Genomic DNA, 22173 nt, shown 5'->3' with positions numbered 1-22173 from the left:
TTCTAATGATACATCTGAGTTGGTATCTGTAACTCTAGGGTAAATGCTGTTCTTCAGAAATCTCACAAATACAGTTTTAAGTAACCTTGTGCCAAAATTACCAATTGACTGATTCTCTAAGAGGCATTATACATAATTTAATATCTTCAGAAAAATAGTCCAAAAGAAGTGTGGGAAAATTATAGTGTGACTTTTCTTCACAGTAAAGTTATCTTTGTACTCAAACCGCTAAATAAAAATAGGTCTCTGTGGAAAAAAACCCAAACAAAATGCATGAAACAGCTGAAAACATTAAATTACAGAAATAAAGGAACCCAATTATAAAATTCAAAAATTACCATGGTGGCAATACGTATTTGCTGTTAAGTGTACCCCTTTAAGTTTAATCAGCTATTGTTTACTTCTTTTTCAACTATCAGAAATGTAGAGACCTGCCAAAATTTTAGAACAAAGTTGATTTTCATTCAAAATCCATTTTGGAACACATTCAGTGGGAGAGTGGAGGGGTGTGTGGAAGACAAGAATAGACTGTCTCTCATTCCCACCCATTCCATCACAATTTGTAAGTTACAGTTTGGCAAAATGAAGTGTGTTTATGGTACAAACAGAACTTGAAATATTCCTCAGATTAAAAAAAATAAAAAAGAAAAGAAAATCTTTTTATAGAATGCAGGGAATAGAGAGCCACAAATGGGTCCCCAGAACATCAGCATTGTCAAGAGCATTGGCTTGAACTGTAAATAAATATCAAAGTATTGTTTTTCCCTTTCCTCACTTTAATTGGCTTTTATGTCTTGATACTTTGTGAAATCCATCTGAAGATCTCAGCACAGGGAAATTCTCTTTGGCTGGCTCCTTCCTTCAGATCTGCCGTGCTGAGGGGATCTGACCAAAGTACTGTTGACTCCACCATCTTTTTAGAGCATGTGAGTTTTGATGAGAAAGGTCATCTCAGACACAGTGAAAGTCCAGCACTGAATCATCATCTTCTAGGGCAATCATTCAAAGGCAAATTGCAAAGATGTGGGAAGTTGTTGAAAGGCAGAGTGTCAAAGAAGCTGTGTGGATGTTATACAAAAGAAACAGAGAGGAATTGATTGTCAGAAATTGAAATGATCAGAACTAATGCCATTCTCATGGTCATGAAAATCTCAAGTCATGAAATAGATTGAGGCTTCTCTGATGTCCTGTAAGAATGAGGACTTTGCAAATAGACTCATTAAAACGGGAGATAGGATTCTCAAAGCATTGTGGTTTTGGAAGGATACATTTTTCACTCCAACCTTTCATTGCTTTACAAGTGAGCAGAGCAGTTGAAGGGAGGCAGGCTAGTGTTTGCAGAGGGTTCGCAGGGATAGTTGGGGACAGCAAAATGGCTGGGTTATGTCACTGTCTTACTTCTGGTGCCTGCCATTTCAGGAGAAGCAATAAGGACTAACACTGGTTAGCAATGGACAAGTGACTGCTCTGCCTATATCCTTTCAGTTGCTGGGGAGCTTGCAGGCCTGACACTCTCCAAGGCTGCTTTCCCCTTGGAACTTTTTCATTCCAAGGACAAGTGCTGGCATCCTTGAAGAAAACTGAATTTTGTTTACAATGTTGAAAAGCTATTTACTCTCGTGTCACTGTCAATCAGTGCTGCCTTATAGGATGATTAAGTGGCACTGGAGAGAGTAGAGCTCTTTGTGGACATAGGAAATATATTGCAAGGACACTGTTAGCAAATAGTATTAAGAGATGGAAATCTGGACAAAAAGGCCAGAGGCAGGAAGGATTTTGCTGGAGAAGCAAATAGGAAATGCAAGTCACAGCTTGTGAGAAAGCAGTTAACCTCTGCCCTGAATGTGTTATTTAGCAGGTTCTGCTCTTTTTTTTTTTTTTTTTTTTTGTTGGGTGCCATATGTTCAATGTGCCACTCCAGTTTGGGAGCTAGATGCATCACACTGAAATGAGCTATCTGAGGTTTCTCCATTGACATGTCCTGCTCTGGCAGACATTAAATATTATTAGATACACAGCAGGAGACAGGTCCTGCTATATTTAATAATTAAATTTGCAGGCAGTGTAAGAGTAAAGCAGAAGAGGAAGAGTAAACAAACACTTAAAGCAAGAAGGTGATGCTAAGTCCATGACTTGGAGAGATATTTCAGGTGGGGTTGTGTGGGGAGGTTAGTTCACTTAGAATGTGATAGGGAGCAAATGCTTTTTGGACCTCAGGAGTCTAACAGTTTTTCCACAGATGATCACCTGTGGCTCTTCAGGTAATCTGTTCAGAGCTGTAAGCAATAATGCCTTATATAAGATAAATAAAAATAAATAGAAATATGCTTATTTTTATTCATGCATTTTGATTCATGCAAAGCCACTGTCACTATAGATGAAGGTGAACTGGATCTTAATTTTCATTGCATCACATCATACTACATCTGTTAAGCTGGTGCAGGTATTATAGTCTCATGTTTAGGTGTTATTTTCTTGAAGCATACACTGGTCAGTTGGACAAGCTTTCCCTTCCTCATATGAATGAGTATCTGGAATGCTAAGTTCTTTGAGTCAGCTATTGACAATGTAGATGGTTTCTGCCTAATTGTAGTATCACTGAGCTTTTCAAGGGCAAAGGTTACTGCATGCAGATAAAGTGCCTTTGCTGTTTCTGGGTCCTCTTATAGTTTAGGAAACCTATAATTAAATTGTAGGCCTGAGTTGAATGAAAATGTGATTTGTCATCATAAATGTTTCCATATGAGTTATGTCATTAGGTTTGGGCTAGGTTCTACGCATCCAGAAAATAGATTGCTAACAGAACTTCCATACTTGCATTTTCCAGCCTTGGGCTGCAGAATGAGGCAAGTACTGTCAGACTTTAATTTTGCTACTGAAGGCGAGCTTTCCTGAGCATCTGAAGTTGAAACAAATTCTGAATCTTGTCTGACAGATTAAAATGGTTTCAGTCCAATTGTAGTGCTTATTGTGTAGATCTGTCTTCTGGGGAGTCTTCCATAGAAATAATCTTGGCTTTTAATTAGATAAATCTCAAACATGTTGTTCATCATATTTTACAATGCCTAATCCCACAAACCTTCAATGAAAGATAAGACTTTGGGTGTTTATTGGTCTGTTAATCTTAGAAACAGCTTGGTCTTAGTGGATCAAAGTGACTAAACCTTTTTCCTTTCTTTCTGCTTGAATGAAGAAAATTTACAACACATGGTGGAGTTGCAAGTGGAGATGCTTCTGGATATTCAGGAGCTTCTGGATGACATTAGTGACTTATGTGTCTCTTGCATTCAGTTTAATAGGCTGTAAACACTGGGGGCTGATGAGCAGTTATATGTTTGTATCTTTCTTTCCCTATCTGGAAGATCCAACAAAGGAGCAGGTTGAGGTCCTTTGGCTGGTAAATATTATCAGAACATGCCTGCATTGCTCTAATAAGCCCACATAACAGAATTTTCAGTATAGCTTTCATTTGTCATCATCTTCTTCTAAAACATTAATCTTTGTGTCTTCTTTATTGAGCCCTTAACATTTTAGGGAAGAAACAGAGATAACTGATGGCACAGAAGCTTCCACAAGCTCATTTGTCAACATTTCATACATTTAAGAATATTACAAGTGACAATAATTTTTTAAACAGAAGTATTTAGAAAGTGGCAAATAAAATATTGCCAATTCTTACAGAAAGCTATTATCTTCTGAACTTTTTTTTCCAAAATTACAGGGGAGCACATACAAGGAGGGGAAAATGGCTCAAACGCAGTGTGTACATAGTGTAGGTGTTATGGCCTTGCTGGGCAGCTCTTCATTTGGTGCTTCCAGTGACTTTTCCTTCTTTTGTCTTTCAGATATGTGCAAGCCTCCATATCCCTTTTGCTATTGCATCTCCAAATATTCCTATTAGCCTTTGTTTTAAAATGATGATGGTGGTTCCATAGTGTAGCATTAATAAGGCAAGTGTGCTATGCCAAGGAGACCTGTCATAAAACCCTAAAGTTTTACCATTCAGTCTTTGCCATAATCTGTTGTCTCTACCAGAGAAAAGAGAAAAATACTTGGTTTATTTTTTCCTGGTGTTACAAATGGCTTAATTCAAATATACTAGTTGGGAATCTGTATTTCTATAGTTTGTGCATCCATATCAGTTGAGTTAGAAAAAAACCCAGAAGTGGTGAAAAGCAATACTTCTTTTTTCCTCAGCTATTGCTTTTGTTTTGTAGGGTGATTCTCTTCAGGGTGGTGATGATTCTCCATTCTCAGACTCCATTACGTTGGAACAAACAACAAGTAATATTGGAGTTTCAAGTGGACGTGTCAGCCTATGGATGCAGTGGATGTTGCCAAAAATTACTGTAAAATTGTTTGCTCCTGATCCTAGAAATAATGGCACAGGTATTTTGCATTTTTCTGCCTAATAAGCTATTTTAAATTCCACTTGAATTCCTGATGTACTGTTTTAAATAGCACACCCTATTTTACAGCACAGTATTATCTATTCAGAGCTTATATCAACATTACTGAACACTATAACACAGAAATAATGGGTTGGAACTGTATTTTAAATAACAGCAACAAAATGTAGTTGGGTTACTACGTGCAAATTAGAATTCAGTGTTGTTCTTTGACATAAACTTTCCCCTCCACGTTGACAGATGATTAAGTTAAATTGGAAATAATTAATGTCTGTAGAGTGCTGCATTTATTGCCTTAGAACCAATCCTGCTTCATTTTGATATGATTTAGTCATATATTTTGTGTATGTCCATATATAGTCCATTCTAGTTTAATAGTGGTAATTTCAAATTTCAATTTAATATAATCACCATAATATAATCATTAAAGTTAAAGGAAGTTTAATGCAGGGTTCAGAGGAGAAGTTTCAACTTCTGTGTTAAAAGGTAAAATATGTGTTGTGCACAGCTTATCTTTTTTTCTCTTTGAGATGTAGTTGAATTATCATTCAAGAGTAATTGTTTGAAAGAGATTCAGATTCCATAAACTGCAGGACTTCAATTTTTTTTTTCTAGGAAATACTGCTGCTTAGCTATTAACGTTATTGCCCATAGAAATGTGAAAAAATAAAGTGACTCATTTTTAAGGCTAGTTTTCAAGAAATTTACTTGAACCTTTGATTTAAAAAAAAACTAATTGCACAAGAGAAAGAAAAAATTAGAATAATTAGAGTAAATATCTCGGCAAATATTTTTTTCTTTTTTTCCCCCCTAGGAATTATGCTATAAATACCTAAACTAGAAACCCCTTATATATATTTCTCAATATATTTGTATAGAAAAGTTTGGATTCTAGTGTGGCACTTGAATCAAAAAGTGCTTTATGAGAAAACTCTTGAGTATAAATAGCATCATCCTATTTACAAAATGTAGCAACTCAGGTATATTTCTTGTTTAAAATCCTTCAGGCTTCAGATTAATAACTAGTAATTTTTATTTTCTTTGACTATTGCAGAAGTCTGCATTGTCAGTGAATTAGAAGATCTCAGTGCCTCAGTGGATATGCAGGATGTCTATACCAAAATCAAATGTAAAATAGAAAGCTTCAATATTGACCATTACAGAAACAGGTAATTCCTGCAAGCTGTGTTGCTTTGATTTCGGGCTGAAAGACAAAGGCAGGTGGTGTATTCGTTTTTTTCCTTCTTAATTCTTAACTTAATTTAAGGTAGATATTCAATTTCAGTTAAATTATTTTAACCTTTTAAGTAATAAAAATCACAACTGTGTTTCCTCAGAATTAGATCTAATTTCAAAGAAATACATAGAAATCATTGCAAATTTAGGAGAGTGGTTTTTTCACACTTACTGCTCTCTTGATCCATTAAAATAGTTTAGCTTAACTTTAGAATGGGAAATTCCTGAAATATTGGTTCATGATGTGTTAGCAAGTGCCATTATTTAATGCTTTATGCTATGTTACTCTTGCATGCTGAAGAGAAACAACTCCATTTTTCAGGAACATCTGTTCCTGTGGCAAAGCAGCAGTTAATGCAATGAAGAGAGCTGAGCTGATGGTCTCTGCTGTGTCACATGGCACAGTGTTGTGCACACACCTGAGTAAAACTTCAATAATTAATCTCAAGCAGTGCATCATCAATATTGTGTGTATTCACTCTGCCTTCCCACTCTGCAAGTCCTGTTGTCTGGATAATTTGCTGCACCAAGGTGACTGTGTCACTTGGCACCCCGGCACACGGCTCTGTAGAATGGCATGTGCCATCTTCTAGTTTGTGTTGGCCATGAGCACACCAGTCTTGACAGAGAGAGAGCCTGTGCAGGCTTTGATCACCTAGGGTAGTATTTGCCATTAGAGATCAACAAATTCCATTAGGAATTAAGAGATTAAGAGAAAATAGAATAGTTATGTTACTCTTTGAGTGTAAAAACATAGTTAAAAGCTTCAGCATGGCTGTTGGCATTGAAAATAACTGAAGTATTTAGGAGCATAAATTGTTTTGACTTGGGAACCAATGTCTGCAAGGTCTTAATGAATGCTTATTGTTCCCTATGTACAATAGGAAGGAGATTTTGTATTAACTTAGCCATGTTACCATTGTTTCTTTATGATTTTATTCCTGATGAGCTATCTTAAAAATTATTTTGATTCCTTTCTGGTTGCCTACATTACAAATGTAGTTATTGTTTGTATATAATATAATATTTTCTAATTAAAATTTGTATTTTTTTAAAATCTTTTAAAATCATGTCACCATGCAGGAGTGCTGAGCATGTCCTGGGGGGCATCAGGCACGGCATCACCAGCAGGGCAAGGGAGGGATTGTCCTGCCCTGCTCTGCCCTGGGCGGCCTCACCTTGAATATTGTGTGAAGTTTTGGGCACCACAATGCAGGAAAGTTATTAAACTACTAGAGAGCATCCAAAGGAGGGCAACAAAGAGGGTGAAGGGCCTTGAAGGGAAGCCATGTGAGCAGCATCTGAGGTCACTTGCTCTGTTCAGCCTGGAGAAGAGGACACTGAGGGGAGACCTCATTGCTGTCTACAACTTCCTCATGAAGGAAGGAGGGGCCGATCTAATCTTTTCTCTCTGGTGACCAGTGACAGGACCAGAGGGAACAGAATGAAGCTGTGCCAGGGGAGATATAGCTTGGATATCAAAAAATGATTCTTCACCCAGAGGCTGCTTGGGCACTTGAACAGCTCCCCATGGAAGTGGTCACAGCACTAAGCCTGACAGGGTTGAAGAAGCATTTGGACATCTTGAGGACATGGTGTGGCTCCTGGGGATGGTGCTGAGCAGGGCCATGAGTTGGACTCGATGATCCTTATGGGTTCCTTCCAACTCAAGATACTCTATGACTCTGTGAAATCCCAAGAGATATTTGAAATATCTTAACAAACTTTAGGGGAAACAAACAAGCAAAAAAAATCCCTGAAAAACCCCAACAAACTCAAAACTTACTCCACTTGACACAATTGTCACTGTTCTCATTTATATTTTCTAATCTATTTGGAGTACCTTTCCTATGTGCAAATCTCTGTGGACTAAAACTAAATGAGAGAATAGATAAGGTGAACTTTCTGTCTTCCAGGCCAGGGGGAGATTTGCAGTCAGGACATTTTGAAGGAATTTTTCTACAATGCAGAGAAAAACTTTTGGTGAGATTTCTGTAGTAAACTAAGGTGCTTATCTGAATAACTCTTCTTAAGCAAATTACCTCACTTTATTCTCCTATGTATTAAAAAGAATGGTTACAAGAACTGTACAAGGCACATTTTAACACTTAAAAGCTAACTTTTTCTAAATAAAACCGATTTTGTAACATATGAATACAGATTTGCATTCGCAGTGTCTTCGTTCTTGTAATCTTTCTCCTCATTCTGTTAAAGCTGTCTGCTGAAAATCCAGGGTAAGTCTCTACACACAAGATTTTACTATACTTTTATTCTCATGTGTCTTGACCTCTTGCTGTAGGTTGTCCTTTCACATAAAATTTTACAGTTACCTTTTTAATCTCTTTTTTTTGTTGTTTGATCTGATTGAATTTCAGCTTTCTAGGAAAAGATATGGTATAAGTTTATCTCGCAATTACATCGAAACACACAAGCTAAATGTAAACAATTTTTTTTTGCTTACAGCAACTTTTTTTCTTTTTTTTTTTTCTTCCTATCTTCCATGCCTCATTCATTACCTCAAGCCTTGGGGAAGATTCTTGGTCTCTGGGGCAATATGGAGGCGTGTTCCTTTCCTGTACTGACAAGCTGAACAGACGTACCTTGTTGGTTCGACCTATCAGCAAGCAGGATCCTTTCAGTAACTTCTCTGGCTTCTTTCCTTCTGTAAGAATATTATTAAAATTTTTGAATACAGAACTTTCACTAATAAATGCCAACAAAAAAAGAGAAAAATCTCTTAAATTAATTTCTTGTAATCTAATTTTTTTTTTGTACTGAGCATATTTCTCGGTGATATTGATTATGTAACTTGTGCTGTTTCCACCTCATCCTTTAGTAATAGTTGTCATTTTTTAGTAGATAAGGGAATGAGGGTTGATGATTCACAACCTTGTACATAAACAACAGACCACTGAAATCAGTGAGATTCATTTAAATTAGAAGTGAGCACACACAGTATGTTTGAAGGCCAAATATGTAAAAGCCAGTACTAAATGCTACATTTTTAGTGTAATTCTGATAATTACTTAGGGATTTAAGTACTTGTTATTACTGCACTATACCTTTATGCAGCCTTATAAAATTGCTTCTCTAATTACATAATGCAACAATTAGTAGTTCCATATTTGAGTCTTCCTTTTAAATGCTTGGAAGATTACTAGCTGATTCAGAATATCTCAATGATATTTAAGTCATTTTCTTTTTGCCTCTTTATCCTTGAAGAATATGACATTGTGTTACGACATTGGCCTCTTTATCTGTGGGTCTATGGAATGACTTTATGTTAGTGAAAGTTCTGGATGGTCTGATTTATTTTCATCATGAAAATCGATTGGGAGTTCTTTCTCTTATTCTGTTTGTTTCAGTTCTTATAGTAAATAAATTTACCGGTTTGTTTTAATGAATTTAATTTTAAAAGCTTCCAGTTTTCCACCATTTAAACTATGTATCCTGTGTATTTAAGAAAGATGTTGTTCTTCTGCTAGCAATGTTTAATTTTATTAAATTGATTTCTGTCAAATTTAACATGCTGAAAGAAGCAGCTACTTTCAAAACATAGTTGCCTTTTTTTGTGTTTGAAAGAAGCACCTACTTGCAAATCATAGTTGCTTCTTTGTGCTTACATGATTAAAGCTGATATTTAAATAATCTTAAAGAATTATCCAACATGTTTATTACATTGTTAAAATATTTTTTTTTACATTTTTCCATTATTCCAATAATGAATAAAATTTTTCAAAGGTAACATGTAAACTCTCCTATCCATCTTGGGGGAGCTAAGGATTTAATTGTCAACTTTAGCAAGACAAATCTGTCTTAAGTAAAGGAATCTGGTATTTTTAAGTACAACACAATGTCTAATGAAATTATGTGTTTTAGTATGTGGCACAGCTATTTTCATTAAATACTCTGAGGTGATAAGGCAAAACCAGTTCAGTACTTTTTAGGTGACTATGGGTGGTTTATACACCCATGTGGAGCTGGGGTGAAGCTGTCTTAGTACCCAAATGATATTTTAACAGCTATGGTGTCTGCACGTACAGAAGGAACAATGCAAAGGGAGTGAGATCTACAAATGTTTTAAATGAAGGAGGAATCAAAATATGTAACTGTATTAAAAAATATCAGAAAGATTTGGTAAATTTAGTTTCTTGAATAAATTAGGGTTTTTTTGACTGATTAGATGTGATTTTTGTGAAACATAAGTAATTAGAAAAGAACAATATGTTCAGAAATCTGTGGTTTTAGATGACCCAATGCAGAGAAGTGTGAAAAAACTGAAATGAAAGGTGTTTTGGTTTTTTTTACTGTTAGAAGACTGTAGAAAGCTACTAAAAATACAGAATCCTAAATAACCAGAAATATGGTAATTGATGAATGTTGCATGTAGATTTTGCAGCTATTTATTTATTTATTTATTTTTACTTGAAACAGACAACTGCAAAACTTTTAGATGGTTCACACCAGCAACATGGATTTCTTTCTCTCACTTACACCAAAGCTGTGACAAAAAATGTCCGGCACAAACTGATATCAAGAAATGAACGAAGAACATTCCATAAGCTGTCAGAAGGTCACACTGATGGTTCTCCTCATTTTCTCCATGAGATCCTTCTCTCTGCTCAGGCCTTTGATGTGGTCCTCTGTTTTCCTTTGCTAAATGCAATTGCAAGCATTTTTCAAGCCAGGTTGCCAAGGAGTCAGAAGGAGAAAAGGAAGTCACCAGGTCAACCAATGCGGACTCACGCTCTGACTTCCCGCAACCTGCCTCTGATTTATATCAACACGGGTGTAATAAGAGTCTTCTTCCCCAAAAATGAGGAAGATCATCATATTGCAGAAGGTACAGTATTTTATTTTAGAGATTTTTTGCTGTTCAATATTGTAGACAAATACTCAGTTAAATCACTGACCATTGCTTCAGTTTTAAAGGTCAGAGTTAGGAAACATCTAACATTCATGCTACTTCTCTGCACATTTGCTCTAAATTTCCTTTTAGCTCTTTATTTGATCCTTTTTTTGGTACCTATAGAGTTTGCTTTTCAAATGTGATTATAAAGAATGGTCAAAAATTGTGGAAAGAGAGTTTAACCCAGTTCTGCAGTGGTGATTCTGTGTCAGCTTACACAACACTATGCAGTGTTCCATAGACACCTGTCCCAGCAGTGGAGTGTAAGCAGGGAGCCTTAGCTCTTGTGGACATTGACAACTGGAAAACCATGTGGTAGTAAAGCAAGTAGATAGTTTAGTTTGGAAAATATTATTAAAATGTACCTTATGAATGATGCCCAACAGATGATGCAGTTTAGCATTTTAGTTGAAGCTATTCCAGCTCTCTTGTGCAAGAGGCTTTCAGGTATTTACAGAGTTTGGGTAGTGTAAGATGTTCATAAATAGCTATTTGATGGATGGATAATACTTTATCTGTAAAATATTGTTTTCCCTTTGTATGTAAAAATATATTTACATCCCTATTACAGTCTTTATATATAAATAGACATGCTAATGTTAAAATTAGACCATGTATAGCTAATAGGAGGATATTCACTTCTCACAATTCTTCTAGAGATTTAAAAAAACTTGTGTTTTACTAATATCAAGATATATTTACACAAGTTCAGTAGGTATAGAGCATTTTTTTTTACCATTATGTACAACACACAATATAATCCTAAGAGTATAGTCTTTAGATTTTTCTCATAACCTAATTGCAAGAAATGCACACAGTGAGTATTTACACAGATAATTCTTTTGCCAGCATCCTCTACAATTTTCCAACTGGGATTGCTGAAAACACAGGAAGATAAAATTAGACTAGCTGTCTTGGCAAGAAAGAATTATGATTCTAGTTGGAAGGGAGTTCTAGGGCATGCTGTCAAGGAAATCTTTTGGCAAAGTATGTTTTTGTAGCTCTGTAACTGTATACTTCATTAAAAAGAAATTATAAAAAAAACCTTTGTCTTTTTGCTGTTTCTTGCTTAAGAATGCCTGCAAGGAACAGAATTGCCATGGTTAATGATAATGTAGGAGGAAAAATTATGCTTTTAAATCAAAATGCTAATGATTACCCTAGTTAATAAGTAAGCCAGGTACACTCTTCCACTGGAAAACTCTGAAGTAGCATCACTACAAAAATTGGTACTGTTCTTTCATTTCTTCTTTCACATCAGATTTTCCCAAAGTCTCATTTGTTTATGAACATGAAATAAACTGCTTCCCTCTTCTCCTGCTTATTGTCCTCAAGAACAATAGAAATTAGAAACAATAAGGAGCAAGAGTTGAATGAGGCCCACATCTCTGTTGGGTTAGGTCAGAAGAGTGACATATCTTCTGGAGATACACCTCCATAAGATCTTCATTCATCATTTTTTGACTGTGAGAGATTTTCAATCCAATAAGACTTGTGCATTTCAATTTGTCATCACTGCAGTAAAAGCAGAAAAATTATTTCAGTTTCTCTTCCAGTCAGTTGTCTGCTGTTCATACCCTGTGCATACTGATAGCTACAAAAACTATCCTTCTCCCAGACTCCACAAGTAATTGTGGCTTTACATGTATAGTTAAAAAAAAAAAGCAAATCTGTTGTTTACTTGCAACTTCCACAATGAACTGTGGTAGACAAGCACTGAAATAATCAAAATCATGTTTCTTTTTCTGAGGAATTTGCATACATGCATGCATGACTACACCCACACAATTTTGTAGTATTTTAGTTTCACAGTTTTTGCAGCAGCACCAATTAACGTTTCTTTTTTTGTGGTAGATTTGAGGGCAGCATTCTATCCTTGGCAATAAGCAATGCTGCTTTCTCTGAGTTTGATTTGTTAACACATCAGGTGGTGTTTCAAGCTCCGGCCAACAGCCCACACTTACTCAGCCATGAAGTAAAGGTAACTAAATATATGAAAGCAATATATGACAAGTAGGAACAAGAATTACTGCATAGCAGAAGACTATGAATTGTAAATTGCAAAAAACTGATAAGAAGTTGTAAAGACAGAAAAAATCCACATCTGGCTGGTTTGAGGACAATAGCAACTCTTTCTTATACGTACTAGGAGCAAAATATCAGGAATCACTATAAAGGACATGATGAATTTGTTGATAGTGAAAAAGAAAAGGCAGCACACTGAATAAATGTATGTCCTGCATTTGTAGAAGTGATATATTCTTGTCACATGAGCATGACTCTCTACTTTGAAGTCTGTCATAACATATGGTCTGTAACATCCTCCTCACTTACTATTAAAGTTTCAAATCAGTCAGGCTGAGTAAGTTGTGCTCAGAGATCTTGGTCTTCTGAGGCTAATTTTTAACACACCTTGGAAAAACAGATTTTAGACAGCTGAAGGTTTATCTAGTAAAATGAGAAGTGTAATGTTCAAATAAAATTAAGACAGGTAGTTTTATTGTTCTCCCTCAGAGAACATAAAGGAAAAAATATTACATGATTCAGTTAATAAAGAATTGCATATTTTTTACATATTTTTTTACATAAAACCAATAAATATGGTTTTATGGGAAATTAGATGTTCAAAAACATCTGATTTCCATTCTTCATTGTGGTTTCATTCTTAGTTGATAAAATGTTTGCAAAGATTTGATATGCTTAGACATTTCTAGGGAGTTTGACATTTTGTCTCATGGTATTTAATTTAAATACATCCCCATACTCTCTCTGTGGAAATGTTAAATGAATTAAAATGGCTAACCAGGAACCTAAAAAAAACCCACAAAAACTCATCAATTGGGAATAGTAAATGAAATTGGTATTTAATAGTCTGAAAGTAAATATAAAACCATTATTGCTATCATCAGCAAATGTTGGAAAGCATTTCCTGAGGCCAAGCATCTGGGTTACTGTGCTTGCATACTGCTTGTAGAAAGTACAGTAAATCTTCTAAAGCTAAAGTTATAAATCAGGGAAGTTTTACACAGACTGGGTCTTCAGGGCTGGAGAGACTATCCTGGGAAACAGTGGCTGAAGCAGCTTGTGGGTCACAGTGGACTGAGGGAAAAGAAATAAGGGAGGTAGCTGTACTTCTGCATATGGCAGATGCTGGAATATCATGTCCAATTTGCCTTCTGTTGTAAAACTGGGTATTGATAAAAGTAGAGAGGGTGCTGAAAAGTATCAAAAATGTTAAGTGCTAGACAAGGAGGCTTAAAAGGAAGGATTAAAAGAGCATAATGTATTTAGCTCAGCAAAAAGATTACTGAAATGAGTGAATAAAACCAAATGAGATTGTGAACAACATCTTCACCCTTGAGTCTGTAAGATTTTCCTGGATTGTACTTATATTGTAAGTATAAAGTAATGTATGTACAGTATTATATTGTAAATATACTTAAATTGTAAGTATGTTTTTAAAATGTAGCAGAGATGTTTTTCCCCTCAAATTTTTAAATATCTGCAATGACTGTGATTGTTTACTACATTACTCCCGTATTTTGAAAAGTGTGGTTAATGAATGGAGATATGAATTCATATGATCTCTTAGAAACCAGCTGATAATATTAATGTCTGTGATTCTTTCTGATTTAAGATTGGCTTATTTATTGACCTACAGTAAACTGTACACGAAAGGTCCATGCCCAGCCTTGAAAAAATCTCCTAAAATACTTACACAGCAGAGACGGTTATGGGTAGCCCCGTGCTTATTTTGCTTTGCTAAGTGTAAGAGACAAAATTCTTAGCCTAAGATATATTTTAAGAATCATTTCCCAAGAATAAGGCATCTGCCACCTAATTGAGTTGCAGTTATCATCAGATATTTATTTAATACCATCAATCTGTTTTCTTATGTGAGTATTGGAAAGCAAATACCCAACACCTAAGTGTACAGTGGCAGTATTCTAGTACTTAGTACAGTGCCTTACTACTTTTTGAAAATATGAGTTCAGATTAAATCAAAAAATGGAGTTTTTAATGAGCTTAACTCTTGTATCTTATTTCTAGCAGCCAAACCATATGTAATTAGTTTTGTTTTGCTTTGGGGGGACTAAAGGATTTGTCTTTATTTTGTAAGTACATGAGGTTCTTTTAAATAGATGGCTTGTGTGCTAACACACTTGTGTATCAAAACTTGTGTTCCCACTTTGCCACATATTTACTGGGGTATCCCCTTCAATAGTTTGAAAATAACATAGAATTTCTGTGATTTCTTAGATCTGTTCAGAAAATATACTTGTCTTTATATGTGTTTAGCTGTAAAGCATGGTGTCTCTTTCACCAAGACATTACTGGTTCTGAAGAAACCGTTTTTTTAAGATTATAGATTTTGCTGGTTCTTACCACACCAAGCATTTCACACTTCAGTAAAATATTTAAACTATCTTCTACTGCAGTTTTGTTTTCAAAACTCATATATGAGAGTCTTGCAGAACTTCCTTGGATGTGGGAGCAGGTGTGATGTCGTTCCATCCTTGTTACATCTCACACAGGTTTTGCAGTGAGCTGTGAACCTTCAGATAATGAACTCTTTGAACTTGCTTCACACCTGCTCAAGAGTTTCCTAGTTAATATGGAGTCTTCTGAGCACAGCCTTATCCAAGTGCTTTGTTTGTGCCTGCTGACAGTTAGCTTTCTACAAAAAATATGGTGCTATTTTATTTCTCGGCAGAACTTTGGTTTTTGTCTAGTATGACCACTGTTTTTAAACTGAGAAACTTTACATGTGGCTGAAATTTGAAAATTATGGAGATAAGTGGAAAGCAGAGATTTTTGTTTCTTCTTGGATTAATTTTGTTACTGATTTACTGTCCAGTATTACATCTTGTTCTATGTATATGTGTCAGATTTCAGATTCTCTTGTTTCAGTCCTTGTGTTTGAACTTTCCATGTGTGTTGCAGCCGATTCCAAATGCTACCAGGATGGTTATACTGTGGTATCCTGTAATGTTTTACATCTAAAGATATAGGCCCATAATAAAAAGGGTGCACAATTCAGAGTGGTTTACATGCTGATATTTCAGCAAATAGTTATTGGAGAAACAAACAGATCACAAAGAATATGTCATAAAATGTCTGAAGTCATTTTGAAATACCCCCCCCCCCAAAAGTGTCAGAGAGAATAAGTTGCAGACCAGAACTCAGTGGTGTGATAAAACTCTGAGGAAATGAAATTACAATAGTTTTGTCTTTATGTATCACAGCAGGGCTATTGATTTTATGTTGCTCCTGTGCAAAATTGAATCCTTAGCAAATATTTTTCCATACATTTTTTAAAGAAATAGTTTTCCAGTGTTCCTGCTATGTGCATTTGACTTTTAATCAAACACATATTTTCTCTTTTCCTAACTACAGCTAATCCATCAATTAAAGAAGACACTTTGGTTCTCAAGATTGGATCTGTCTCTATGGCTCCTCAGGCTGACAACCCTCTCAGTAGAGCTGTGCTCAGAAAAGACATTTATCAGTAAGTGTCAGAGGAGGGGTTTGGCTTTTCATATATGGTCTCAGTAAAATTCATTCTGGGAGAAGTTAATTGATCAATAAAACTGGTACGTGCAGCCTGTAAAAATACTTTTCACATACAATCTTTTGATATTCAAAACCAGGTTTTTCTGATTTTCTTCACTTGTGGGCTTTCAAATCCATTTAGACAAATCAAGTTCTGCTGTGAAGTGCTGATGAATAACAGAATTTAAATGTCGAATCACTATGAAGTTTAAACTCACAGATGAGAACATTTTAAGAGGCTTTCTTTTATTCAGCTACTACTAAGTTCACCTTAGAGAAAAGGAAATTTTTTGTGACTTCCAAAGTGTTCAGTAGCCATATAGTGAGAAGGAGATAGATCTTAATAATATAAATGGTAAACATATATTCAAACTGTAGGATTCTTGATGTCATGTAGATCAAAGCTTAAAGGAATGCAAACTTCTAAGGAACTCTTTCCCAGTAAACACATTTTCTGTGAAAATGTCATGCTCTGGATTGTGTCACTAAGTATGTGCAAACCACAGTAATCATATATAGGCAGCAAAACTGGTGAACATATGTAATCAACATGATAAAAGTAATATATGATCCTTAGTAGAGTTGGCACTGTTGCCAGACATGAAAGTAAGGTTGCAAATAATACCAAGTGAGAAAAGTCACAGAAATACAGATGAACAAGTGTCTTATACTTCCCGTTGGTCTGTTTTTCAGATGTGGCAATATTTTTAACTACTTCATAGTGCTCTTCAATAGAAATTACAAACATCAAAATCTTTTCCCAGCAGTAAAACATTTACTGCCTAGAAAATGACAGCAAGTTTTACTTTTGTCAAGACTAGGATTTTTAGGAGACCATGAAATATCTCCAATTTCACTTCTGATCACTTAGAAGTTGTAAGAGAGTATTTTTCTTCATATTTCCATGTGGAAGCATTTAAATTAATGGGTTTGCTTGTATGTTTGGTTATAGTAGTTTATCCTTTCTTTTTCTTTTTTTTTCTCCTTTTGTTTTTAAATAAGCATTTTATCTTTTGTATTATGGAGCTTTCATGGGAAAAGTCTTGCAGCCTGGCTTTAGCAGTGGCTTTGGGTGGCAGGGCCTGATCCAGCTTCCCATGTGCTCATAGATGGGGGAGATCTTCAGACATTTGTACGGGCTCTTCCTGCTCCTACTCTTTCTGTCTGAGGAGACTCCCATCTGAGACCTGCTTTAAGGAGTCAGAGATCCAATGTAGATTCCACTCCTCTCATAGCAACAAAAACTTTATCAAAAAATGCCTGGTCATAAAGTGGAATCTGCAATTACCAGCTTCTGTAAGGTCGTTTCAGTCACTGTGGGGAACTGTGTGATGTTCCTTGTATGCATATTACAAACCACTGAATAAGCAACTCCTTTACATCTAAAATCACTGAAGCTGTGCCAGTTAACTGTGCTGTGCTGTGCTAGATTTTTGAGTCTCTATCTTTGCCTATGTGGCTTTACCTGAAATGTTGACATTCAGTGCTTTTCAAAGGTTCTGATGGATTATTTTGCATTATGGTCCTGTGGGTTTTATATACATAAATGTTCCAGACAAGATTTGTGCAGCGTATATTTGGTTTTCATTGTTTTAATGCAGATACAGTATGGTCCAGTCCTCCTTTAGGAATCATGTCACCAAATGAGTAAAGTAGAAATAAGCACTGGGCCAGAGACATCTCTGATCTGACTGCTACTGGCATTTTGTGACCAGTCTCCCAACATTGTGCTTCCTATGTCTTTTTCTGAGTTTTCTGACATTTTAAGTGATTTCCTCAGCTTCAATGACCACTCCCCAATTTCTCATCATCTATCAAATGATTTGTTCTTCTCTTTCCTTCTTTAATCATCCAATTATACTAGCTTTACTGTTTCTAAGATGAATCAGAGCAGAGCATCAAGTTACTTTGCAGTGTTTTATAGGACAATATTGAAGTTTACAGTGGGGGGTCTTTCGATTTTGGGAAGAAGGTGACTATCTTAATCTGTTTAAGCAAGTTCCAAGATTTTCAAAGAACAAAAATGAATACTTTTTAAATTAAAAATATTAAGATTCCTTTTGGGGGTTCAACTAGATCCATTTTCTAATTACAAAATCTTTGATCTAGAGCAAAGTGTGCTTACAGAAGCATGGTTCAAGATGTCTCTTCATTGTCTTACATGACAGTCACTGCTGTTAGACAGCTAGAGTTCTAAGTGAAGTTCAGCTAGAGTTCTAAGTGAAGTTCAGCTAGAGTTCTAAGTGAAGTTTCACCATTTTCCAGGGTTTTTAAAATAAAATTAGGCAAAGGGTTCTGTATTGTGGGCAGGACATACAGTCTGTATACAAGGAAAAAAAAAAAAACAGTGGGATATCATTAACACATGATGTTGGGTCTAAATATGAGAGTTCTTCTTACAAAGTATTAACCCTTTTTCACATGCTCATGGTACTAGATAAAAAACCTGGAGCTAATACAGAATGCTTAAAAATTGAGTGGTAAGATGAGCAAACCCACACACTGTGTGGTTCGTGTGCTTGGTGAAAGATTTCTTAGCAAATATTAACAGAGGTACAAGTAGTACAATATCTAGTGTGAGACACTCTAAAAAAATAAATTACAGAAGCCTGTTGGTTACTGAAGAATTAGCATCTGCAGTATTCTAATAATGCCAACATGTCGTCTTCAGTCTTTTTCCAACCTCTCTTCTCTAATTTGATGCTGCTGCTTTTAATAGAATAAAAGAAAATAAATTGTTGTCTGAACCACTGTCTTTACAGTGTTTCTGGAGTGGGGATACAAACTTAATTTGTGGTGTCACTTTGCTTTAAACAGTCTTCTGTTTAGGCCTGAACTACAACCACATGCAATTAGTGTCACTTTTGTAGTGCTTCATGAGAAAGAAGAATTTTTGCTTCTCATTTAGAAATTGTTCTTTTAGGAAAGGCTGAGAAACATTTTCATGGCTAGAGGCTGAATAGCATTTCCAAACATCTTTTGAATTTGTCCCATAAATTTATATATGAAAAGCTGAATGTGCTCACATATCATTAGTAGAATGCCAGTCCATGAAGGTAAGTCTGGTAGGGCTGCAGGTGATACTAAATAAACCAGACCACTTTTGGCCTGTAGGCTGAAGTGACTCCATCTAGTATGACTTAGGAAAAAGAGCTTACATGCTAACTTGGAGAGAGAACTAAACAGAAAAGGGGATGTTGGAAAAGCAATGTGCCTCAATCATTTGGGCACAAATATAGTTTCAGGTGATTATTGGAAGTTGGAAAGAAATGTATTGACATTGTAACTTCAATTTTTCTATATTGTATAAAAATTAGTCTTAGAGTATTTTCTCCAGTAGAAGATGGACCACTTTAGTTTTGATATTAATATATAGTAAAGAAAGATAATGCACCATAACAGCAAATTAAGGACTCCTGAAAGCAGTATGGTGACATATTTCTCTATGGTGACAGTAAGAGACAATATATTTTTTGATTTTTTTCCCTGCTAAATTGTAGGAGTTTATTTTTTGGTTGTAATGGTTTTTCATGATTCTCTGATTCTTAAACTTCAGCTCCAGCTGTATTTGTGTTCCACAAATATTACCAGAACTGTACATTGCCATCAAGAAACTGCCAGTTCTGTTGATTGGAAGATTATCAGATTATCAAAAGGCCTTGGGATGGGGTCAGGGAGCAGATAAAGGAGGGGTTTTGGATAAGAATGCAAGTAAGACAGTTGCTTAGCCTGGCTAAAGGGAGGGAAGAGCATTTAATTGAAACTGTGAAGGAGTCAGTCAGAGTAAATGAAGTTTCTGCTAAGCAATGAAGGACAGAACTATATTTTTGTGGGCTTTAACTCCTGATGAATTTTTAAGAAGTGTGTATGTTGGGGATATGAACAGTGAATAGCACTAGTTGTACTAAGCTACCAGCAGAACTAGGCACTGTCAACAGGGAAATGGTTGAGAAAACTTCCTCACACGACCCAGAAATTCTGGTTCTCTGACTGAAAAAATGAGGTGATTGCATGCATGAGGTAGATGCATGGATATTTGGTATTGAAGCTGAAAGTGAGATGATGTTTAGGTCTATTTCTGTTTTGGGATAAGGGGCCCATTACACCAAATACTGTGCAAATGCTCTGATGGATTATAGAGGTAACTGCTGATCATCCCCAACAGGGTTGTTTTAGCAAACTGTCATGGAACAATAGTTAATGGAGTTTTAGAGAGTATCCATGAACAGACAGAGTAAAATAATGTTGAGTTACAATGTTGTAGTGCAGAAATGAAATTGCTGACAAAGAGCTCAGCAACTAGAGGCTGATTGAAGGTTGTTGTGTAAAGGTCTTACTTAAAAAGTCAGGAATAATACTGCCAAACCATCAACTTCTGGGAGTTTAGGTAAGCAGAATACCAAGCTCTCCTCAGCTTGGCCAATAAAGAACCTAATTGTTGTCCACACTCTGGATTCATCATTTTTGAGATCCAAGGATTTCATTCATGTCATATATCAAAGCTTAATAGTCCAGGTCTGAGTGTTCCATGGTCATTTTCATGTGTAGATCTTTCATAGATCAAAGGATAAAGCTGTCCCTAGACTGTTTCCAATTTGTGAATGTAAATGGAAATTCTTTAGACATGCCTCTCCCCACAAAAACAGTACATGTAAAGAATTTACTTATAAAAAGGTAGCTGTAGATTTTATTATTTTTTCATTTAAATTTTTATTAATGCAAGCCTTTTCTTATTATAATTTTTTCATTTTTGTCGTTTACTGTTTTTCACTTAACTCTCAAACATTTGCAAATAGCAAAACAAAGATATTTTCCTTATAGAATAGCTGCTATTTTTCTCTATTTCAAAGAACTCCATCTAGAACATCCTTGTAATAATCATGTAATGCCCATTATTGGTTTACAAAAGTCCATCAGGGAAATAAGGAGTAATAAATATTTTTTATTGTCTGTACTGATAGTGCTGGAGTGAAAGGAAGGAAAAAAATGATTCAAGGAATTTCTGAAAGAAGCACATGCAGAGCCAGCAGTCTGTGTGGAAATCTGTTTTTTCTTTCAAATGTGGTTTGGAAAATCAAATGCTTTTCAAAACTTTTCAACAGCACCCACATCTGTAAGCATCTTCTCTTCAAAAATATTTTGACATGTTTATATTTGAAAAACTATACCTTGAAATTATTGTTCAAAAAGCCTGGATTTTCTATAACTTTATTATGCGTAAAAAGGTTACTTTTTGATATCTTCCTTTTCAAACCAAACAACAGTTTAAAAACTGTTTGGTTTTTGCATAGAAGTTAGCATTAAGATAGCTAAATGTTTCCCAGATTATGGACCTAACATGCATATTTCCTTTTATTGAGGAAATAACTCTTCCTTTTAAGAGTTTTACAAAGGTTCTATTAAGACTTATTTTCTATTTTACCTATTTTTGTTTTCAGTACATCTGCGAGATGTATCTGCTAGGCAAACAAGGAGTTAGCTAATGCTGACCAGGGTTTCTTCTTCTCTGAATAAAGGCAACAGAGATAATCAGTGAAAAAAAATGTATGCACACAGTTTTTGAGGGAAATGTGAGCTGCTTGTTAAATTGTCTGTATGTACCACAAGGAATTAGGAAAAATATCAGCTTTAGTATATGGTAAAATTTTAAAATTATTACAACTGCAGGGTGATGTTATATGGGAAAAAACATTTGAGGAAGAAATTATTAGTGTTTTAATCAGTATGTATTTTATTCCGTATCAATTGTGAACTGTGATTGTGTTAGCATCCTTTTAAGTTCTCATCTATCTGTGTTAAGGAAAAAAAAATGTAACAGCAAAGATTTTGAAATCGCTTGCATAATTTATTTGCTGATTTTTTCCAGATTTCAAACGAGGATGATTTTATTTCTGAAGATTTTTATAAAAGGATTCTCTCTTCATATAATTTGAATATACAATCTTGTTTCTTTTTGCATTTAATAATCTTAAGAATTAATAGTTGTTGAATTGGGGTGTAAATCAAAATTTTTATAGTAATTGTAATTTCTGAATATTTTTCTTTGCTATGGTACTTGATCGCATG

General features: G+C 35.3%; 1 protein-coding gene across 1 annotated transcript in view; it reads left to right on the top strand.

Moving 5' to 3' along the window:
• The window catches only part of VPS13B (vacuolar protein sorting 13 homolog B), a 433987-nt gene that overhangs the window by 243188 nt on the left and 168626 nt on the right, over window positions 1-22173 (top strand). Inside the window, exons 26-30 of the mRNA XM_066565010.1 lie at window positions 4218-4389; window positions 5464-5578; window positions 8168-8309; window positions 10080-10488; window positions 15952-16063. Of these exons, the coding sequence (XP_066421107.1) occupies window positions 4218-4389; window positions 5464-5578; window positions 8168-8309; window positions 10080-10488; window positions 15952-16063 (950 nt within the window). The remainder of the gene's footprint in view (window positions 1-4217; window positions 4390-5463; window positions 5579-8167; window positions 8310-10079; window positions 10489-15951; window positions 16064-22173) is intronic.

Source organism: Molothrus aeneus, chromosome 1 (assembly GCF_037042795.1).
Source record: "Molothrus aeneus isolate 106 chromosome 1, BPBGC_Maene_1.0, whole genome shotgun sequence".
Classification (NCBI taxonomy): domain Eukaryota; kingdom Metazoa; phylum Chordata; class Aves; order Passeriformes; family Icteridae; genus Molothrus; species Molothrus aeneus.
Note: the sequence above shows the minus strand (reverse complement) of the source record. Positions and strands in the feature narration are given on the sequence as shown.